Below are 23,320 nucleotides of genomic sequence, written 5' to 3'. Positions count from 1 at the left end.
AAATCAGTTATTCTGGCCCTGAATAAGGCAGTTAACCCACTGTTCCTAGGCCGTCATTGAAAATAAGAATTTGTTCTTAACTGACTTGCCTAGTTAAATAAAATAAATAAATAATAAAAGGTGCAAGGGTACCAAAAATGTTGTGCAACATTGAAGGTTTCCCAAGAACTCAGTGGCCATCATTCTTAAATGGACGAAGTTTGGAACCACCAAGACTCTTCCTAGAGCTGGCCTCACGGCCAAACTGAGCAATCGGGGAAGAAGGTCCTTGGTCAGGGAGGTGACCAAGAACCCAATTTGTCACTCTGATTGAGCGACAGAGTTCCTCTGTGTTGATGGGAGAACCTTCCAGAAGGACATCCATCTGCAGCACTCCACCAATCGGGCCTTTTTATGGTAGAGTGGCCAGACAGACTACTCCTCAGTAAAAGGCCCATGACAGCCCACTCAGAGTTTTCAAAAAGGCACCTAAGGACTCTCAGACCATGAGAAAAATATTCTCTGGTCTGATGAAACCAAGACTGAACTCTTTGGCCTGAATGCTAAGCATCACGTCTGTAAAAAACCTGGCACCATCCCTACTGTGAAGCATGGTGGTGGCAGCATCATGCTGTGGGGATGTTTTTCAGTGGCAGGGACTGGGAGACTAGTCAAGATTGAGGGAAAAATGAACAGAGCGAAGTACAGAGAGATCCTTTATAAAAATCTGCTCCAGTGCGCTCATGACCTCAGACGGGGGTGAAGGTTCACCTTCCAACAGGACAATGGTCCTAAGCACACAACCAAGACAATGCAGGAGTGGAATTGGGATAGGACTCTGAATGTCCTTGAGTGGCCCAGTCAGAGCCTGGACTTGAACCTGATCAAACATCTCTGGAGAGACCTGAAAATAGCTGTGCAGATACGCTCCCCATCCAACCTGACAGAGCCTGAGCGGATCTGCAGAGAAGAATGAAAGAAGCTCCCCAAATACAGGCGTGCCAAGCTTGTAGCATCATACCCAAGAAGGCTCATGGCTGTTATCTCTGCCAAAGGTGCTTCAGCAAAGTACTGAGTAAAGGGTCTGAGTACTTATGTAAACGTGATATTTTATTTTTAATTAATTTGCAAAAATGTTTGCAAAACCAATTTTTGCTTTGTCATTATGGGTGTATTGTTGAGGGATAAAAACGATTTAATCCATTTTAGAATAAGGCTGTAACGTAACAAAATGTGGAAACCGTCAAGGGGTCTGAATACTTTCCGAAGGCACTGTAGACCATATATTGTGTTCCTTACAGCAGGGGTTCTCAAAGTGGGTTCCACAGCCAGCTGTCTAAATAAATGACTATTACTAACAACACAAACAACTTTTGACCAAGGGATTGGTGGAATAAGTTTAAGTGTGTAATGCAATACAATGTAATATTATTATGTTCTTAATTAACCCTGGGCAACATTGGCCTGGGAGGCTCACATGGATATTGGTACAAAATGTTATCTTCGATGCTAAGAAATGGACCAAAATATAGAAATTTGCCCACATACAGAAATCTGGCCTGTATGATGCATTTTGCATCATATGAGCCAGATTTCTGTATTTTGAAAGTTACATATCTTGAAATCTTGAATGCTAACATGCAAAATGTTTTGTGACTATATTAGCAATGGACTTATGAAACAAATACCAAAATATTTGTTGAGGTGGAGTTTTCCTTTAAGGCAGCCCCCCCACACCTTTCTGAGGGTTTAGCTAAATGCGGAAGACACATTTCGGTTGACTGCATTCAGTTACTGACTAGGTATCCCCTTTCCCTTAACAGTACAGTATATTCTAGAGTTTTATTTTACTGTAAACTGTAGTATTTATTTACTGTAAATACTACAGTAAATATTACAGTATTCACTGGTGTTTTCATAGACTTTCTACAGTGAATACTACAGAACAGTCTGCAAAAACACTACAGTGAATACTCAGTATTTATATCATAGTATACTACAGTATGTTTTTACATGGGTTATTAGGCCTAAAATCTACAGCATATTCTCTGGTTGTCACATTCTGTGGATTCCTCTTCCCATGGCTGTGGCGGTCCTCTTTAAGTGTGACTAAACTATCCCAACATATTTCTATCAGAGGAATGTGACGAGAGATGTCGTTTCCCGATAAAGTAGCCCTGTGGCGCAGCAGTTGGAGTTAGACCGTATTGAAGCCCCTTTCAACATTCTCACTCTTGTTTGAGGTTAAATTGGCATACATGCCAAATAGCACGCTACCTAAACGCAAAGTGATTACTCATATTTGAAGCATAGGGCCCAAATACCTGCTAAGTGCGGTGTTACTTAAACAAATTCTCTGCTGAAAGAACACCTGTTTGAAAGCCTCAAGGAGAATAATATGTTTCAGGCCAAATAGTTTGCTCCTGGAAAGTGTAAAGACTTTGTTCCTCTGTGGGAGTATTTCTAGCCAAAATTGAGCTATGGGTTTTACTAAGTAAGACATGTTTTGACACAGATTAATAGGGATGGACACACACACACACACACACACACACACACACACACACACACACACACACACACACACACACACACACACACACACACACACACACACACACACACACACACACACACACACACACACACACACACACACACACACACACACACACACACACACACACACACACACACACACACACTAACCTTAATAACTGAGGAATGTTTTGCTGGATGCCAGGGATAACCTCCATGCTGGGCTGCAGGACAGGACTGGGATGTGGATTCAGATTGGCCCCAGAGGAGAGGAGAGCATGTCTCTGTCAGCCCCTGTCCTGGAGGTTCACCTGTCTGCTGTCTTTATCATACAGTACACCCCACCACTCCATGCACCATTCCATACAGTATATGATCTACACTGATGGAGGGGTGTGCCTTCAACTCAATAATACAAAGGGTTTCTTATTGTTTTGTACACTCAGTGTAGATGGCACATTCAGGAATCACCATTGTACATGATCTTTCTGGAAATGGACACCATTATGAATCTGCTTCATGCTCTCGGGCCACACCAGTATAATAACCATGATAAAGGATGTGTGAATTGAGCGAACCCCGTAAATCTTTGCTATGGGGTTTCTCGCACTGTAGCAGCCTCTGAGTTGAGCTCTCTCAAGTGTTTTATGTCCCGTCTCGATGTAAACTGATACTCCTCCCTGCTCTTGAGATCATCCCACTATCTCTTAATTGTTCATTTCTGGCATACTGTGCTTGTCAACTGAGTATTTTTCCCATTTTTCTATATGTAACCCTATGCTCTCAGCCCAAAGTATGGAGCTTGGAGATACCCTAATTTGGGCTTTTTGGAGGACTTGTGCAGGATCACAGGGCTATTAATTGTGATCTCCATGGCAATACGGAGATGTGGAGTGAGAACAGACCGATGTCCCAGGGGTCTGAGAGAACTTCTCATCCTCTCTGGGCATTGAGACACTCAGACACACCAGGTTCATCCACAGTCCAGCGGGTCTCTAACACCACGTCTCCCAGAGCCCGGCACCCCGCCTGCCTTACGGAGCTAGTGTTCCATATCCTGCTGCCCTGGAATGTAATTCAATGAAGAAAAATATGAACGCAAGATGCAACAATTTTGAGTTACAGTTCAATAAAGGAATCCAGTCAATTGAAACATACAGTTGAAGTCGGAAGTTTACATACACTTAGGTTGAAGTCATTAAAACTTGTTTTTCAACCACTCCACAAATGTATTGTTAACAAACTATAGTTTTGGTAAGTCGGTTAGGACATCTACTTTGTGCATGACACAAGTAATTTTTCCAACAATTGTTTACAGATGGATTATTTCACTTATAATTCACTGTATCACAATTCCAGTGTGTCAGATGTTTACATACACTAGTTGACTGTGCCTTTAAACAGCTTGGAAAATTCCAGAAAATTATGTCATGGCTTTAGAAGCTTCTGATAGGCTAATTGATATCATTTGAGTCAATTGGAGGTGTACCTGTGGATGTATTTCAAGGCCTACCTTCACTCAGTGCCTCTTTGCTTGACATCATGGGAAAATCACAAGAAATCATCCAAGACCTTAGAATTTTTGTTTTTTTTGTTTTAATTCTGCCAAATCGGTGTCCAAAAATAAATATTTCCGATTGTTGAAAACTTGAAATCGGCCATTCCGATTAATCGGTCGACCTCTAATGCCAATTGCATGCGTCCTCAAAACATCAGTGGCGTTGTAGTAGGCCTTGTACCCAGCACAAGGTGCACCTGTGTAATGAATGCTGTTTATTCAGCTTCTTGATATGCCACACCTGTCAGGTGGATGGATTATGTTGGCAAAGGAGAAATGCTCACTAACATGGATGTAAATACATTTGGCACAAAATCTGAGAAATAAGCTTTTTGTGCGTTTGGAAAATTTCTGGGATCTTTTATTCCCGCTCATGAAACATGGACCAACACTTTTTTGTTCACTATACTTACCACAACCAGATACTTTCAATTACAGACTGTTGCACAGAATGGATTGGATGTTGAACTCTATAACCTCGACCTGCTGCTATGGTGAGGCTACTCCTGTTTTATTGGAGCGAAAAGAGACTTTCATGGTAATTTCCTCCTGTGCTACTCCAATGGGTTCTAGGCTAATGGCTTACTTAACTTGTCAACCAATCAACCTGGATGAGCTACAGTCACTTTATCATTTGGTCTTTGGATGCAGATTCACTGCCCTACTTATTGAGCTTAATGAGGATCCATTAAACCAAGCTGACAATATTGATAAGCCTTTTTATCTCACTATTGAAGTGGATTTCAAATCCAGTGTACACACAGGAATCATAGCCACGGGAAGTAGGGTGGCGGTGGGGGTGCTACGTTTTCTTTGCCCAGGCTGAAGACGTCTATATCGGTCCATTAATGCAGGACTAGTAAAGGCCCAGTGCACTTCTTTTGTGGAGCATGTTTAAAACAAATGTATTTGAGAGTTTACCAGCATTTGTAACTTGAGTCTGGTAATTACAGTGGGGCAAAAAAGTATTTAGTCAGCCACCAATTGTGCAAGTTCTCCCACTTAAAAAGATGAGAGAGGCCTGTCATTTGCATCATAGGTACACTTCAACTATGACAGACAAAATGAAAAAAACAAATCCAGAAAATCACATTGTAGGATTTTTACTTAATTAATTTGCAAATTATGGTGAAAAATAAGTATTTGGTCACCTACAAACAAGCAAGGTTTCTGGCTCTCACAGACCTGTAACTTTTTCTTTAAGAGGCTCCTCTGTCCTCCACTCGTTACCTGTATTAATGGCGCCTGTTTGAACTTGTTATCAGTATAAAAGACACCTGTCCACAACCTCAAACAGTCACACTCCAAACTCCACTATGGCCAAGACCAAATAGCTTTACTAGTGCACTCTGATTTTTCAAGGGGTGTTCCCCAACTTCCCGCTGCTATGATGGGAATATCATATAATAGCAATGTGCTGTATATTTTATTCTGTATGCTATGTTTGTGCACGAAGGAGGCAATAAGTCAACATCTTCCCCGGCCTCACCTGGATGTCTGGTTGAACCTCCTGTGTTCGTCTATGTGTCTTGACTGCTCCACTTCCAGCAGTTTCTTTCCCCTTCTTATCTTGTACATCCTCTGAGATGGAGTAGCTTCCATTTTCCCCTCTAATCCCTATCAGTGATTATAACAGAGCCTCAGCGGGCCTCACAGCCGGGCCCCATCCCCGGGCCCCCAGCCATTCTAACACAGCCTGACACAGAGGCCCCTGCGCTTTGATCAGACTGTCCTTTATTACTCTCCTCCTTATCCCTCCATCTGGGGAGCTTTCCCATAATCCCAGCCACCCGGCCCTGGCAGACCTAACGACTGTCCCACAGATAGCATCTGAAGGCAGAGAGGGGGGGGCTAAACCTCGGGTTGATGTGTGAACGGCTGTGTTACCTAGTAAACCACACATGCATGACTGAGGCTGTATGGCTCTCGTCTTTTATCACAAACACCCCTCTGGGTCTTTAAGCGCTTACACAGGAAAAGGGGAGCGCTGATTGAGGCGAAAACAGGCTTGTTGGGGAAGGGAAAGAAAGGGTGGCGTGATACTTTGTGTGCCCCTCCGTGTTTTGGTTTCTTTATTGTTCTATACGTGAATGTTTTGTCACTTCATTGAAAAGAATTGAGTTGCGACTTGTGAGATGGTTGCTAAGTTGTTCGTTCATCACACAGGAACGTAGCACCCTTCTAAAGCGGGTGATGTTAGAGGGTCACCAAAATAATTTATTTGAAGAAACAGCTCCTAAATAACTTGAGTGCACCTGTAGTTTACAATCCACTAGGTTTTGCATTCCTTTGCGGTCATTCCTTGAATCCCTTCAACTTCCCACCTAATATGTGGTAGAGCATCCTTGCCTAGCTGCTGAGATGTGTGAGAGACCCAGGATCGGCCCAGCCGTGGTGGGATGGCGGTGGCCTCTGCTCCTGCCCTGTCAGCCATCAAGGCCATGTTTTGGAAAGAGGCTGGCTGAGATGAATTGAATTCCTGGTGTTGTGTGCTGCTACGTGAAAGGTTCTGCTGTCTTTAGTGTCTGGACAGACACCTAGGCTCCTATGTAGACAGAATAGAGACGTCTGTGAGCGAGCAGGTGGAACGATCTGTCACCCTGCACACTCCTGTCACCCACGACACGTAAGCAATACACACACACACACACACACACACACACACACACACACACACACACACACACACACACACACACACACACACACACACACACACACACACACACACACACACACACACACACACACACACACACACACACACACACAACATTCACATACGAATTCACATCACGCACTAAACTTGGTCACTGTGTTGCTAGTATGAGGATCAGCCTGAAAGCACTTCGTGCTAGCAACATTATTAAACACTTGTAAATTTGTGAGGTTTATTAAACAACTGCCAATACTCCCTCAAATGATCTGTCTTTGGCTGGCATCTGTGTCACCTTGTCAAACTTATCTAAACACAGTTGAGTGTGTGTCTGACTGTTGTAGTGTGTAGCGAGCCGTGGAGGAATCCATGCCTTGCTGTTAGTAGCAGCTCTGCGTGTTTATGCTCCTCTCCTGACCCTGTGACCCCCAAGGGTCAGGCCTGTTGAAACAGGCAGTGTGTCAGAGAGACACACATGCAAGAGAGACATACATTGGCACGGCTGGTCTGCTAGGCTGACACATGGCACCAGGCGCCTCTAGTGTCTGCCCTCTGACTCATGTTTGTGCTAGTCGGCTTCCACTTCCCCATCCTCCTTTCCCCTCTACTGTCCCCTCTGTCTCTACTCCATCTCTAGCTCGATTTTCTCTCATCCTGTACTCCCTTTTCCTCCCCCCTCCTCTTGTCTATCTCCTCAACCTCTTTAGAAGGGTGAACTACTGAGCGTCTATGTTAAGTGAGGTGAAGGTTATAATGTTGAGTGAGGTGGTAAGGAGGCGTGTGGAACTTACCTCCTTAAGGCATCCTTAGGATGGGAAACCAACCGTGTTGGTGAGGTTAAAGGTTACACTTCCTTTCCCCTCTGACCCTACAGGCCTTGGTGGTCCCAGTCACATGACTGTCCAGTGTCCACTTTGGTATGTTTTAAAAGCTGCAGAATGCCTGCTTTGAGCCTGTCTGACACGTATACATATTTCAGATCAAATTTATGGTTTGTTACCTGTAGAAAAAAATATGGCTATGTTTATATGACACCCTTTCAAACAGTCATTTTTTTCTCTCACCACTTTACCAGCATACTTCTTTTATACATAGTGTTGTGCAGCCCGGCACCGGTGACGGGTGGGAGTAGGGGTGTGCAGATGTGGGTATTTTAATAAACCCATTGAATATACACCATCACAAAGAAATGCGTTATTAATTAGTTCAAGCAGGACCTGATCAGTCAACATACATATATTTTATAATAATAATATAACAAAATATTAGTAATATGTTTCCCAAACTACGCAGGAACGTGTGGAACCCGTTATTCGTCAAAAAAGTTTTTTTTTTTTTAACAGAGACCACGCCCTTGTTTAGAATTTCTGGCCTGGGTAAAATTGTATGGGATGATTTTAATGTATTCATTTTTTTAATCACCTTTTCAAGGAATTACAGAGAATATATGCAACCTCCCTCAATATGCCTCCATTTGACTTTTACCACCCTGTCCCTGTATCACTCCTCTTCTAGTAGCCAAGTCAATATTTGGTTCAACACTTAGAATTGACTCAACCGTATACAACCAGCTCAGCTGTGTTTGTGTACATATCGGTGTTAGAAATATGTATGTTTGTTTTTTAATTCTTCCCATCCTGCGCCGTCTGTCTGCAGCACGGTTCAATAATGTGTTGAGCAGATGTAGGGAGTAAAATCAGGACTTCATGGAGGCTTCAGACACGCCTGTCAGGCTGATCTAGTGTTCCGTCTCTCTGCTCCGTTCCATAACCTCTCATCCTTCAACACATATCTGGCTGATACTATATGGAGGGGTATGGGAAGAAGGCTCAGAGACTAGGGAACATCTATATGATGTGAGTTACTGGCTGATAGGATTTGTGGCGTTGTAATAGGAGAGCTCTCAGAATACTTGGATGATAATGGAACGGTGGTATGTTGTGATTGTTAATGGATTTGAGGAGTTTCGAGTCGGGGATATTGTTGCACAGAGGTTTGGGCTACTGCTGATACAGTGCATCCGGAAAGTATTCAGACCCCTTGGCTTTTTCCACGGTTTGTTACGTTACAGCCTTATTCTTTGATGGATTACATTTATTATTTTCCCCTCATCAATCAACACACAACACCCCATAATGAGACATTTTAGGAAACTGAAATACCACAAGTATTCAGACCCTTTACTCAGCACCTTTGGCAGCGATTACAGCCTTGATTCTTCTTGAGTATGACACCTCAAGCTTGGCACACCTGTATTTGGGGAGGTTCTCCCATTCTTCTCTGCAGATCCTCTCAAGCTCTGGAGCAGGTTTTCATCAAGGATCTCTCTGTACTTTTCTCCGTTCCTCTTTCCCCTCGATCCTGACTATTCTCCCAGTCCCTGGTACTGAAAAACACTCCCACAGCATAATGCTGCCACCACCACGCTTCACTGTAGGGATGGTGCTAGGTTTCCTCCTGACGTGACTCTTACCATTCAGGCCAAAGAGTTCAATTGACCAAAGAATCTTGTTTCTCATGGTCTGAGTTCTTTAGGAGCCTTTTGTCAAACTCTAGCATAAAGGCTTGATTGTTGTCCTTCTGGAAGGTTCTCCCATCTCAGCAGAGGAACTTTGGAGCGCTGTCAGAGTGACCATCAGGTTCTTGGTCACCTCCCAGACCAAGGCCCTCCTCCCTTGATTGAGCAGTTTGAGCAGTCTGCCAGCTCTAGCAAGAGTCTTGGTGGTTCCAAACTTTTTCCATTTAAGAATGATGGAGGCCACTGTGTTCTTGGGGACCTTCAATACTGTAGAAATGTCTTGGTACCCTTCCCCAGTTCTGTGCCTCGACACAATCCTGTCTCCTCGCTCTACAGACAATTTCTTCGACCTCGAGGCTTGGTTTTGCTCTGACATGCACTGTCAACCGTGGGACCTTATATAGACAGGTGTGTGCCTTACCAAATCATTTCCAATCAATTGAATTTACTACAGGTGGACTCCAATCCAAGTTGTAGAAACATCTCAAGGATGATCAATGGAAAATGGATGCACCTGAGCGAAATTTCGAAGTCTCATAGCAAAGGGTCTGAATACTTAAATAAATAAGGTATTTTTGTTTTTAAATAATGTTGAACAATTTCTGAAAACCTGTTTCCACTTAGTCCTTATGGGGTATTGTGTGTAGATTCATGAGGATTTTTTATTTATTTAATCCATTTTAGAATAAGGCTGTAAAGGAACACAATGTGGAAAAATTCAAGGGGTCTGAATACGTTCCGAATACACTGTATGTTAATATCATGTGTCGTTTGAGCATCTTGTGTGTTGGTTCATAAACCTCTACTCTTTCTCACTGTGTTCTCAGTACTGTTCGAACATGGGACCTGAGCTCTAACAAGAAGCACAAGATGTGCTTCAAACCCCGCTCCCTGCAGGGGAAGAAAGTCACGCCCACATGTTGCACCTACAGCCGAGACGGGAAGCTGGTGGCAGCCGGCTGCCAGGACGGAACCATCCAGATCTGGGACAGGAACCTCAGCGTGAGTCTCTCTGTCTCACGCGCTGACTCGCACACGCATAAACGACCACACGCACGAACAAACACACACTACCTCACCATTGTCTCACACTGGCTTATGCACACACTGTTAGTCACACATGAAGGACTCCGAGCAGGAGGCCAGGGGATGGGGTCAGAGTTCAAAAGGTCCCCAACACTAAGCAGGACCCAGCAGTAAATAAAGCCATAGGTGGGAAAGTGGCGTTTGTGTTTTATAAATAGCCTTAATTCAAACCATCCTGTCTGTTTTTTCCCATCTGTCTTGTATCTGGTGTGATATAGGATGAGGGATGTGTGGTATGCGGATGGAGAGGTCTCTCTACGTGTGTGGTGGGGGGACATGGTTGAATAAGAATGTGTCGTATGTTAGTGGGACAGATGGTTAGGTTTGATCCTCATTGCTGAGATTGAGGATTGTTGGTTGTTAGGCAGACATTTATTGTTTTCGGTCACTGGGGTGGGGGTAACCGTTTACATTACCTCCACCCCCCCCCAAAAAAAAAATATAGGGGGTGGTATGCTGGTATAGACTTTACAGTGAAGTGCTTGCTTATGAACCATTCTAACTCAGAGTTGGATCCATTCCAATGCAGAGTTTATAAAATAATAATGCAAAATGGAATAGTGACTAACATGAGGAATAAAATGCACAATAATGGAGCTATATACAGTACAGGGAGTACCAGATCGATGTACATTTACATTTACATTTAAGTCATTTAGCAGACGCTCTTATCCAGAGCGACTTACAAATTGGTGCATTCACCTTATGACATCCAGTGGGACAGTCACTTAACAATAGTGCATCTAAAACTTAGGGGGGTGAGAGGGATTACTTATCCTATCATAGGTATTCCTTAAAGAGGTGGGGTTTCAGGTGTCTCCGGAAGGTGGTGATTGACTCCGCTGTCCTGGCGTCGTGAGGGAGTTTGTTCCACCATTGGGGGGCCAGGGCAGCGAACAGTTTTGACTGGGCTGAGCGGGAGCTGTACTTCCTCAGTGGTAGGGAGGCGAGCAGGCCAGAGGTGGATGAACGCAGTGCCCTTGTTTGGGTGTAGGGCCTGATCAGAGCCTGGAGGTACTGAGGTGCCGTTCCCCTCACAGCTCCGTAGGCAAGCACCATGGTCTTGTAGCGGATGCGAGCTTCAACTGGAAGCCAGTGGAGAGAACGGAGGAGCGGGGTGACGTGAGAGAACTTGGGAAGGTTGAACACCAGACGGGCTGCGGCGTTCTGGATGAGTTGAAGGGGTTTAATGGCACAGGCAGGGAGCCCAGCCAACAGCGAGTTGCAGTAATCCAGACGGGAGATGACAAGTGCCTGGATTAGGACCTGCGCCGCTTCCTGTGTGAGGCAGGGTCGTACTCTGCGGATGTTGTAGAGCATGAACCTACAGGAACGGGCCACCGCCTTGATGTTGGTTGAGAACGACAGGGTGTTGTCCAGGATCACGCCAAGGTTCTTGGCGCTCTGGGAGAGGAGGACACAATGGAGTTGTCAACCGTGATGGCGAGATCATGGAACGGGCAGTCCTTCCCGGGAGGAAGAGCAGCTCCGTCTTGCCGAGGTTCAGCTTGAGGTGGTGATCCGTCATCCACACTGATATGTCTGCCAGACATGCAGAGATGCGATCGCCACCTGGTCATCAGAAGGGGGAAAGGAGAAGATTAATTGTGTGTCGTCTGCATAGCAATGATAAGAGAGACCATGTGAGGTTATGACAGAGCCAAGTGACTTGGTGTATAGCGAGAATAGGAGAGGGCCAAGAACAGAGCCCTGGGGGACACCAGTGGTGAGAGCGCGTGGTGAGGAGATAGATTCTCGCCACGCCACCTGGTAGGAGCGACCTGTCAGGTAGGACGCAATCCAAGCGTGGGCCGCGCCGGAGATGCCCAACTCGGAGAGGGTGGAGAGGAGGATCTGATGGTTCACAGTATCGAAGGCAGCCGATAGATCTAGAAGGATGAGAGCAGAGGAGAGAGAGTTAGCTTTAGCAGTGCGGAGCGCCTCCGTGATACAGAGGAGAGCAGTCTCAGTTGAATGACTAGTCTTGAAACCTGACTGATTTGGATCAAGAAGGTCATTCAGAGAGAGATAGCGGGAGAGCTGGCCAAGGACGGCACGTTCAAGAGTTTTGGAGAGAAAAGAAAGAAGGGATACTGGTCTGTAATTGTTGACATCGGAGGGATCGAGTGTAGGTTTTTTCAGAAGGGGTGCAACTCTCGCTCTCTTGAAGACGGAAGGGACGTAGCCAGCGGTCAGGGATGAGTTGATGAGCGAGGTGAGGTAAGGGAGAAGGTCTCCGGAAATGGTCTGGAGAAGAGAGGAGGGGATAGGGTCAAGCGGGCAGGTTGTTGGGCGGCCGGCCGTCACAAGACGCGAGATTTCATCTGGAGAGAGAGGGAGAAAGAGGTCAGAGCACAGGGTAGGGCAGTGTGAGCAGAACCAGCGGTGTCGTTTGACTTAGCAAACGAGGATCGGATGTCGTCGACCTTCTTTTCAAAATGGTTGACGAAGTCATCTGCAGAGAGGGAGGAGGGGGGAGGGGGCGGAGGATTCAGGAGGGAGGAGAAGGTGGCAAAGAGCTTCCTAGGGTTAGAGGCAGATGCTTGGAATTTAGCGTGGTAGAAAGTGGCTTTAGCAGCAGAGACAGAGGAGGAAAATGTAGAGAGGAGGGAGTGAAAGGATGCCAGGTCCGCAGGGAGGCGAGTTTTCCTCCATTTCCGCTCGGCTGCCCGGAGCCCTGTTCTGTGAGCTCGCAATGAGTCATCGAGCCACGGAGCGGGAGGGGAGGACCGAGCCGGCCTGGGGATAGGGGACATAGAGAGTCAAGGGATGCAGAGAGGGAGGAGAGGAGGGTTGAGGAGGCAGAATCAGGAGATAGGTGGGAGAAGGTTTGAGCGGAGGGAAGAGATGATAGGATGGAAGAGGAGAGAGTAGCGGGGGAGAGAGAGCGAAGGTTGGGACGGCGCGATACCATCCGAGTAGGGGCAGTGTCGGAGGTGTTGGATGAGAGCGAGAGGGAAAAGGATACAAGGCAGTGGTCGGAGACTTGGAGGGGAGTTGCAATGAGGTTAGTGGAAGAACAGCATCTAGTAAAGATGAGGTCGAGCGTATTGCCTGCCTTGTGAGTAGGGGGGGAAGGTGAGAGGGTGAGGTCAAAAGAGGAGAGGAGTGGAAAGAAGGAGGCAGAGAGGAAAGAGTCAAAGGTAGACGTGGGGAGGTTAAAGTCGCCCAGAACTGTGAGAGGTGAGCCGTCCTCAGGAAAGGAGCTTATCAAGGCATCAAGCTCATTGATGAACTCTCCGAGGGAACCTGGATGATAAGGATGATAAGGATGTTAAGCTTGAAAGGGCTAGTAACTGTGACAGCATGGAATTCAAAGGAGGCGATAGACAGATGGGTAAGGGGAGAAAGAGAGAATGACCACTTGGGAGAGATGAGGATCCCGGTGCCACCACCCCGCTGACCAGACGCTCTCGGGGTGTGCGAGAACACGTGGGCGGACGAAGAGAGAGCAGTAGGAGTAGCAGTGTTGTCTGTGGTGATCCATGTTTCCGTCAGTGCCAAGAAGTCGAGGGACTGGAGGGAGGCATAGGCTGAGATGAACTCTGCCTTGTTGACCGCAGATTGGCAGTTCCAGAGGCTACCGGAGACCTGGAACTCCACGTGGGTCGTGCGCGCTGGGACCACCAGAGTAGGGTGGCCGCGGCCACGTGGTGAGGAGCGTTTGTATGGTCTGTGCAGAGAGGAGAGAACAGGGATAAACAGACACATAGTTGACAGGCTACAGAAGAGGCTACGCTAATGCAAAGGAGATTGGAATGACAAGTGGACTACACGTCTCGAATGTTCAGAAAGTTAAGCTACGTAGCAAGAATCTTATTGACTAAAATGATTAAAATGATACAGTACTGCTGAAGTAGGCCAGCTGGCAGTGGGTGCGTTGTTGACACTACACTAATCAAGTCGTTCCGTTGAGTGTAATAGTTTCTGCAGTGTTGCTATTCGGGGGCTAGCTGGCTAGCTAGCAGTGTTGTTTACGTTACGTTGCGTTAAAAGAACGACAATAGCTGGCTAGCGAACCTAGAAAATCGCTCTAGACTACACAATTATCTTTGATACAAAGACGGCTATGTAGCTAGCTAAGTAGCTAGCTACGATCAAACAAATCAAACCGTTGTACTGTAATGAAATGAAGTGAAAATGTGATACTACCTGTGAATGCGACCGGGTAGTTGAGTTCTATACAGAAGACGTTGGCTAGCGTTGGCTAGCTAGCAGAGTCACCTACGTTAAGGACGACAAATAGCTGGCTAGCTAACCTCGGTAAATTAAGATAATCGCTCTAAGACTACACACTCTAAACCTAAACAACACAATTATCTTGGATACGATGATACGAAGACAGCAAAGACAGCTATGTAGCTAGCTAACACTACACTAATCAAGTCGTTCAGTTGAGTGTAATAGTTTCTCCAGTGCAGCTAATCAGTGGACGTTAGCTAGCTGGCTAGTGAAGACTACGTTAGGACGGCGAAATACGATAATTACGCAATTATCTTTGATACAAAGACGGCTATGTAGCTAGCTGAGAAGAAATTGCTAAGATTAGACAAATCAAACCGTTGTAATATAATGAAAAAGTTATACTACCCGCGGGAGCGAAGTGCAGATGCGACCACTCGCTCCAACCGGAACCGGATGTACAAGGTAGATATGTACATGAAGACAGGGTAAAATGACTAGGCATCTGGATAGATAATAATGAGTAAAATAAAGAACAGAGTAGCAGCAGCAACTGATGAGTGTAAAAGTGTGGGTATGTATGTGTTTTTGTTGTGTCAGTATGACTGTGTGTGTTTGTGTGTATGTAGTGTTTGTGAATGTGGGAGGGTTTTGTGTAAGAATGACAGTTCAGTGTGTGTGTGAGCGAGTGTGTACAGTTGAAGTCGAAAGTTTACATACACTTAGGTTGGAGTCATTAAAACTCTAGCTTTGGCAAGTTCGTGAGGACATCTACTGTGTGCATGACACAAGTAATTTTTCCAACAATTGTTTACAGGTGGATTATTTCACTTATAATTCACTGTATCACAATTCCAGTGGGTCAGACGTTTACATACACTAAGTTGACTGTGCCTTTTAAACAGCTTGGAAAATTCCAGAAAATGATGTCATGGCTTTAGAAACTTCTGATAGGCTAATTGACATAATTTGAGTCAATTGGAGGTGTAACTGTGGATGTATTTCGAGGCCTACCTTCAACCTCAGTGCCTCTCTGCTTGACATCATGGGGAAATCAAAAGAAATCAGCCAAGTCCTCAGAAAAAGAATTGTAGGCCTCCATAAGTCTGGTTCACCCTTGGGAGCAATTTCCAAATGCCTGAAGGTACCACATTCATCTGTACAAACAATAGTACGCCAGTATAAACACCATGGGACCACGCAGCCGTCATACCGCTCAGAAAGGAGACACGTTCTGTCTCCTAAAGATGTACAGTGGGGCAAAAAAGTATTTAGTCAGCCACCAATTGTGCAAGTTCTCCCACTTAAAAAGATGAGAGAGGCCTGTAATTTGCATCATAGGTACACTTCAACTATGGCAGACAAAATGAGAAAAAAATATCCAGAAAATCACATTGTAGGATTTTTTATGAATTTATTTGCAAATTATGGTGGAAAATAAGTATTTGGTCAATAACAAAAGTTCATCTCAATACTTTGTTATATACCCTTTGACAGAGGTCAAATGTTTTCTGTAAGTCTTCACAAGGTTTTCACACACTGTTGCTGGTATTTTTGCCCATTCCTCCATGCAGATCTCCTCTAGAGCAGTGATGTTTTGGGGCTGTTGCTGGGCAACACGGACTTTCAACTCCCTCCAAATATTTTCTATGGGGTTGAGATCTGGAGACTGGCTAGGCCACTCCAGGACCTTGAAATGCTTCTTACGACGCCACTCATTCGTTGCCCGGGTGGTGTGTTTGGGATCATTGTCATGCTGAAATACCCAGCCACGTTTCATATTCAATGCCCTTGCTGATGGAAGGAGGTTTTCACTCAAAATCTCACGATACATGGCCCCATTCATTCTTTCCTTTACACGGATCAGTCGTCCTGGTCCCTTTGCAGAAAAACAGCCCCAAAGCATGATGTTTCCACCCCCATGCTTCACAGTAGGTATGGTGTTCTTTGGATACCAAAAAGTTATATTTTGGTTTCATCTGACCATATGACATTCTCCCAATCGTCTTCTGGATCATCCAAATGCTTTATAGCAAACTTCAGACGGGCCTGGACATGTACTGGCTTAAGCAGGGGGACACGTCTGGCACTGCAGGATTTGAGTCCCTGGCGGCGTAGTGTACTACTGATGGTAGGCTTTGTTACTTTGGTCCCAGCTCTCTGCAGGTCATTCACTAGGTCCCCCCGTGTGGTTCTGGGATTTTTGCTCACCGTTCTTGTGATCATTTTAACCCCGCGGGGTGAGATCTTGCGTGGAGCCCCAGATCGAGGGAGATTATCAGTGGTCTTGTATGTCTTCCATTTCCTAATAATTGCTCCCACAGTTGATTTCTTCAAACCAAGCTGCTTACCTATTGCAGATTCAGTCTTCCCAGCCTGGTGCAGGTCTACAATTTGGTTTCTGGTGTCCTTTGACAGCTCTTTGGACTTGGCCATAGTGGAGTTTGGAGTGTGACTGTTTGAGGTTGTGGACAGGTCTTTTATACTGATAACAAGTTCAAACAGGTGTCATTAATACAGGTAACGAGTGGAGGACAGAGGAGCCTCTTAAAGAAGAAGTTACAGGTCTGTGAGAGCCAGAAATCTTGCTTGTTTGAAGGTGACCAGGTGGAAAGCATGGCCAGCCATAGAAAAATGCTTATTGAAATTCTCAATTATCGCAGATTTATCGGTGGTGACAGTGTTTCCTATCCTCAGTGCAGTGGGCAGCTGGGAGGAGGTGCTCTTGTTGTCCATGGACTTTTCAGTGTCCCAGAACTTTTCAGAGTTTGTGCTACAGGATGCAAATTTCTGTTTGAAAAAGCTAGCCTTTGCTTTCCTAACTGCCTGTGTATATTGGTTCCTAACTTCCCTGAAAAGTTGTATATCGCGGGGGCTATTTGATGCTAATGCAGAACGCCACAAGATGTTTTTGTGCTGGTCAAGGGCAGTCAGGTCTGGAGTGAACCAAGGGCTATATCTGTTCCTGGTTCTAATCTTTTTTGAATTGGGCATGCTTATTTAAGATGATCAGGATAGCACTTTTAAAGAATAACCAGGCATCCTCTACTGACGGAATGAGGTCCATATCCTTCCAAGATACCCGGGCCAAGTCGAATAGAAAGGCCTGCTCTCTGAAGTGTTTTAGGGAGCATTTGACAGTGATGAGCGGTGGTCGTTTAAATGCGGACCCATTACGGATGCAGGCAATGAGGCAGTGATCGCTGAGATCCTGGTTCAAGACAGCAGAGGTGTATTTGGAGGGCAGGTTGGTTAGGATTGATATCTATGAGGGTGCCTGAGTTTCTGTATTTGGGGTTGTACCTGGTAGGTTCCATGATAATTTGTGTGAGATTGAGGGCATCAAACTTAGATTGTAGGGTGGCCGGGATGTTAAGCATGTCCCAGTCCGATAGGCTCCGATAGGCTCTAGACAGCTAGCAGGCCGCGGATAGCAGATGGGCATTCAGGGGACGTTGCGTCGGAGGAGCCAGTTGAAAAACCCACTCGGGCGAGTTACGTCAGTAGTCCAGTCATGATCGGTCATCGGGCAAATTTTCCGTCCTTTCTCTGACACCGCCTGTAATAGAGGTCCTGGATGGCAGGGAGCTCGGCCCCAGAGATGTTTTGGGTTGTGAGCACCACTCTTTGTAGCGCTATGCAGTCAAGGGCGGTGCTTTGCCATACGAAGTGGTGATGCAGCCAGTCAAGATGCTCTTGATGGTTCAGCTGTATAACTTTTTGTGGATCTGAGGGCCCATGCCAAATCTTTTCAGCCTCCTCAGGGGGAAGAGGCACTGCCGTGCCCTTTTCATGACTGTTCGTGCGGTAGCTGTCGACCGATTATGATTTTTTCAACGCCGATACCGATTATTGGAGGACCAAAAAACATTTATTTGTAATAATGACAATTAAAACAATACTGAATGAACACTCATTTTAACTTAATATAATACATCAATAAAATCAATTTAGCCTCAAATAAATAATGACAATGTAAAATAATAAAATAATAAAAACAAAGTGTTGGACTGCAGCGCCAGCTGTGCCACCAGAGACTCTGGGTACACGCCCAGGCTCTGTCGTAACCGGCCGGAACCGGGAGGTCCGTGGGGCGACGCACAATTGGCCTAGCGTCGTCCGGGTTAGGGAGGGTTTGGCCGGGTTTGGCCTTGTCTCATCGCGCATCAGCGACTCCTGTGGCAGGCCGGGTGCAGTGCGCGCTAACCAAGGTTGCCAGGTGCACAGTGTTTCCTCCGACACATTGGTGCCGCTGGCTTCCGGGTTGGATGGCGCTGTGTTAAGAAGCAGTGCGGCTTGGTTGGGTTGTGTATCGGAGGACGCATGACTTTCATTTTTCTAGCGAGAAAGACATAGCACAAATTCATTCAGAAATGGAGGAAGAGGATAGCTAGCTATAGTAAGCTAACGTTAGCAGCTGCCTCTTCAACAAGAAGCAACTGTGACAACATTGATCGTAAGATCCAAAATGAAACTTTTCCAATGAGCAAAATCCACCCCTCCTAGTGTCAAGCGTCAAATTTCAGTTTAGCCCACACTCGGCAGGCTATGTAGAAAACTCCCCCGGAGCCACAGAAATACAGAATTACCGCAATGCGCAAAACACCTTGAAAACTTGCTTTATACAGTAACAGTGACCACCATCGCGGCCAAAACTACGTTTTCCCTTAAGATTGTACTGTTTATAGTATGACAAAATCAGTAGTTGGCTACGAAGAGCAGGCAGACATGTTTACAGTTGGCTCATTTTATTTGTGTTATTTACATGGAAGACGTGAGCTAAATGCACTCGCTAACATTAGCAGAGAGGTAGCAAGTTAGCTCTTTGACTTTTACTTACCTGATTGACTTCCATGCTGACTGAAACCCATGATAATGCTTAGTCTCTGCTGGTGCTGCTGGCTGTTTGAGATGCTTTTGAAGTGACATTGATGGTAGGGACAGCATCCACTTTGAGAAGCAACTTCTTGCTGAAGCACTCTTTCCAATTTGCTTTACCCTGCAAATTGACGAGTAGACGCCCAATTCGCCTTACTCATTCTCACAAATGTCCCACATTTTTACAAATATCAGATTTTAGTAACACTTACCGATTTTGTGCTTGTGGCTAAAACCACGTTAACCTAGTGCAAGTGAGGGCATTTCAAATAGTTGTTCTATTTCAGATAGTGGGGTTGTGGGATTCCTTCTGAAGTTAGAGCTGATTTGGGGAGAACCTCAAACCCAGCTTTTAGAACAACTTAATATAATAACAATTTGATTTAAGAGTTTGTAATTTGGGAATGTTTTCTTGGGGTGATCTAAGTTACAACTATATGCGTTTCTGGCATTGAGAAATAAGTGCTACACCTGGGGTGAATTCCTAGAGTGATAATGTCACATTCGAGGGTTCAACTAATGGTGTGAACAGCTTGGCGGAGAGGATACTGTGAATTACTAGCTAGATGGAGGATGCTTCCACTGAAACAGTAAATCAATTCATAGCTTAGTAGACTTGCTATACAACTCTATTTGGGTGGCCCTAGAGTTTCGCCTAATGTTATTCATGGCGAACTGAATTTTCGAGTGCATGTGAACTGCACAACAACAGAAGAGTAACATATTCCATCCACCTGGGGTTTTAACCTCAGAAATACCCTGCATGTTTTGGTCAACAGTCCACTATTACACAATACTGCTGCCTGATTCTGGCATAACTCAGCCGTGGCTGTAGTAAAGTATATAACCTAAGCGAAGCTCCACAGGCTATCCGTCATCCTGAACTTAGCCCAGTGAAAAATAGCCAGTGATGTAATAAGAGTCTATCTGTGGTGGGGTGTGATGATTGAGTGGGCAGACATGGAGGTTGCTGGGAGGCCTAATCAAATCCACTCTCTTCTGTACTTTTCCACTATTACTTAATTAAGTAATCAAAGTGTGCATTCCATCCATCTCTCTGATCCCAACTGCACGGTTAATTGTGTATTTTGGATCCTGGGAAGCGTTCTTCACATTTGCCTGACTGTTCAGTTGTTCTCTGGAGATACGTGACAAAGCATCACAGTTAGGACCTTCAACTCAAATCTGCAATGCGGAGAACGCGGACAGAATCACATAAAAACGAAATTCAACAATATTCAAATATTTATTGAACTAAGTAGGCAATCGACTAAATGTCTTAAATGAATACATTTGTCCAAGTTTATCATAAGCATGAACAGAATGCATCAGTGATTCATATTTCCTGCAACTTTCAAGAGGCAATGAGCATGCCCCTGTCTGTGAGTTGTGTGCACGTCTACCACTTTTTGTAGCCATTAGCGATGATGCTAATGATAACAGTCTTCTGGTAGATGGAAAGGCTTTCCCAACAAACCTTCTCATTTAAATATGAACTACAAAGTAGCCTCTGCTTACCTGGGAGAAGGATATAATGATTATTTGCATCAATCCAGTGGGTGTTTATTTGTGCTCAACAGAAACACTGCTAAACAGCCACTTGCTAGGTGCCCACTGGAATTAAAGGGTAATTACACCCAAAAGTTATTTTTTTATATAGTTCCCCAGACCTCAAAAGTGGTCTCCTGATGTCGTTTAAGCTTTGTTTGTCTATTAAAAAGGTGTGATTTTCAGAGTGAAAACCTGAAAAAAAACAGGGGGAAACGGAAACTGATGAAATGGAATTTGGGAGAAAATAACTGAATCAGCCAAAAAATACAACAGATTTTATAGAGCCCTTCACAGTGGAGGAAAATGACCTGCATTCAGCACCCGGATATGTCTCAATCTGCTTCAGTCGAGTGTCTCTCATGGAGTAGAATTTCTTGCCTGGCTACAGACTGAGGAGAAACAGGCCTTTTTTCCCCGGCTCAGACGGTCAGTCACATCTTCACTTCTCCTCTTCCCGGACTCTCCATGTCCTGCCTGACTGTCTACCCATGATCCTACCTTTGTTGGGGGCTTTTGCGGCCGGTGGGTGACACATCTCTGGTCTGTGTCGGGGTGGTGGGAAGAAATGACACGCCGCAGCTTCCTGTGGAGGGATCGGTGGAGAGAGCAGGTTTGGCAGTCTATCGCTCACAGCCTCACTTACAGCTGTCACAGACAGACCTGACCCCCGAGAGGGGGAAAGAGAGAGAGAGCACTCTGGACCTGGCAAGAGGCCTACTGAGGCAATCTCTTTAAGTTTGAGGAGGTGTCAGAATGTCAGGACATCACTCCAGTTTGATTTCCTCCTAGTTATGTCCATTTCCTTAGTGTTTGTTGCCAGATTTCACAAGTCTTGTTATCCCACTAGAGTAGACTATTCACAAGGTACTCTAGTACTCTACAAGGCTGAAGCTGGACTTTCATCATCTCTTTATTTATTCTTCCCATGTTAGCTTTTGCTTTGTTTTCCCCTTCTATTTCGCTTAACCAAAACAAAATCAGGACAACATTAATCCAAATGTTGACCGTCATTCATGCTCGTCTGCCTTGCTAACAGCTAAATCCTGGACCGTAGTAATTGGCTTAAGGAATGTTAGGAGATGATACAGAGCGTATGGGTTTCCCCTTTATGCCTCCAGCAGCTCCCCCGATCCCTCCGTTCCGCTGAGGACCTTTCTGTGGACAGGGTTGAGTAGCTCAATGTGTGTGAATATTAGTGTGCGTGTGATGTGACTGTTACTTAGTGTGAGGGGACGTCTGTGAGACAGTGACAGGCAGGCCTGATATCGGCAGGCTCTCTGTGCAGTAAGTCGGGAAACAGGGCTCAGACAGAGGACGGTATTTGTTTAGAGATTCGAACATTTTATATTCACAAATGTAACAATACTTTTTTTGTATTATTACGATCCATGAACCTTTGATTTTATCTGTAGCAGGCATGCTTTTAGTTTCACATTTTCTCACGTCTGCCAGAGAGTCTGTGAATTGAGTGATGCTAGTGAGTTTTCTGTTGCTATATTCCTGTCCTGCCAGCCCTAACAGATCCCAGAGACTTGCCCCCCCCCCACCCCTGCATGGCTATAACAGCAGGCTCAGAGAGATTGAGTAAAAGCTCTATAATTTATTACTGGTTCTTCTCCCAGACTAAATATTTACCCAGCATCCCATAGCAGCTTACAATAACACTGTGTGTTCCCTGGCCACCTGGGCTGGAGGGGCAAGTTTTCACTGAATGCCCTTTACCGCTACACATTTGTAAGAACCCTAGCCCTGGGACAAGGACATGTTTGTGACATGTTTGTGATTTAAATAGAGGACCCCAGAAAACATTATGACAAAACGTAATCAATTTGACTCTTATCACTCGCATAGATTTAGACCCACTTCCTAGCAACTCACTGCTGATGCCCTTTCACTGCTACTCCTCTTCACTCTGAAGAGGTTAGGATCAAGTCCATCTCTTGCCGTATCACTTCTATTACTCATGGGCAGAAAATGTCGACAGACAATATCAATTATCCAGCCGACCTTGATCTAGTGCTCGGACCGAAGAAGGATTATTGAGGATGACAGATCAGGCTCCTGAACCCTGACGTGGGATTGATTGATCCTGTGATGGGAGTCAAGAAAGGTCTCAGCCTTGCTGCTGTAGGGTCGGCAGTGATTGCGTGGCTTGCTGTTATTACTGCATTTGTGCCAGAATCACCCGGTTTCATGTCCAAGGTTGCCAGGTAATGTGCAGTGGTACTTTAGGGTGCTGCTGGGAAGCCTTTCACACTAAGAATGGGTGACGTACGGGTGAAAGCGGTGCGTGGAGACGCTGGCCTCGGTTCCAGAACATTCCCACAGAGACGTACGGAATGTTATGTCGTCAGTGTTCTCCTCCAAGCCCTCC

At 45.3% G+C, this 23,320-nt stretch overlaps 1 protein-coding gene across 1 annotated transcript in view; it reads left to right on the top strand.

The window, feature by feature from the left end:
• Positions 1–23,320, top strand: part of LOC124048773 (WD repeat-containing protein 70) — an 88,781-nt gene that overhangs the window by 30,965 nt on the left and 34,496 nt on the right. The window contains 1 exon segment of the mRNA XM_046369840.1: positions 10,077–10,251. Within this exon segment, the coding sequence (XP_046225796.1) occupies positions 10,077–10,251 (175 nt within the window).

Source organism: Oncorhynchus gorbuscha, linkage group LG11 (assembly GCF_021184085.1).
Source record: "Oncorhynchus gorbuscha isolate QuinsamMale2020 ecotype Even-year linkage group LG11, OgorEven_v1.0, whole genome shotgun sequence".
Lineage (NCBI taxonomy): Eukaryota > Metazoa > Chordata > Actinopteri > Salmoniformes > Salmonidae > Oncorhynchus > Oncorhynchus gorbuscha.
This window is presented reverse-complemented; position numbering and strand designations above follow the sequence as displayed.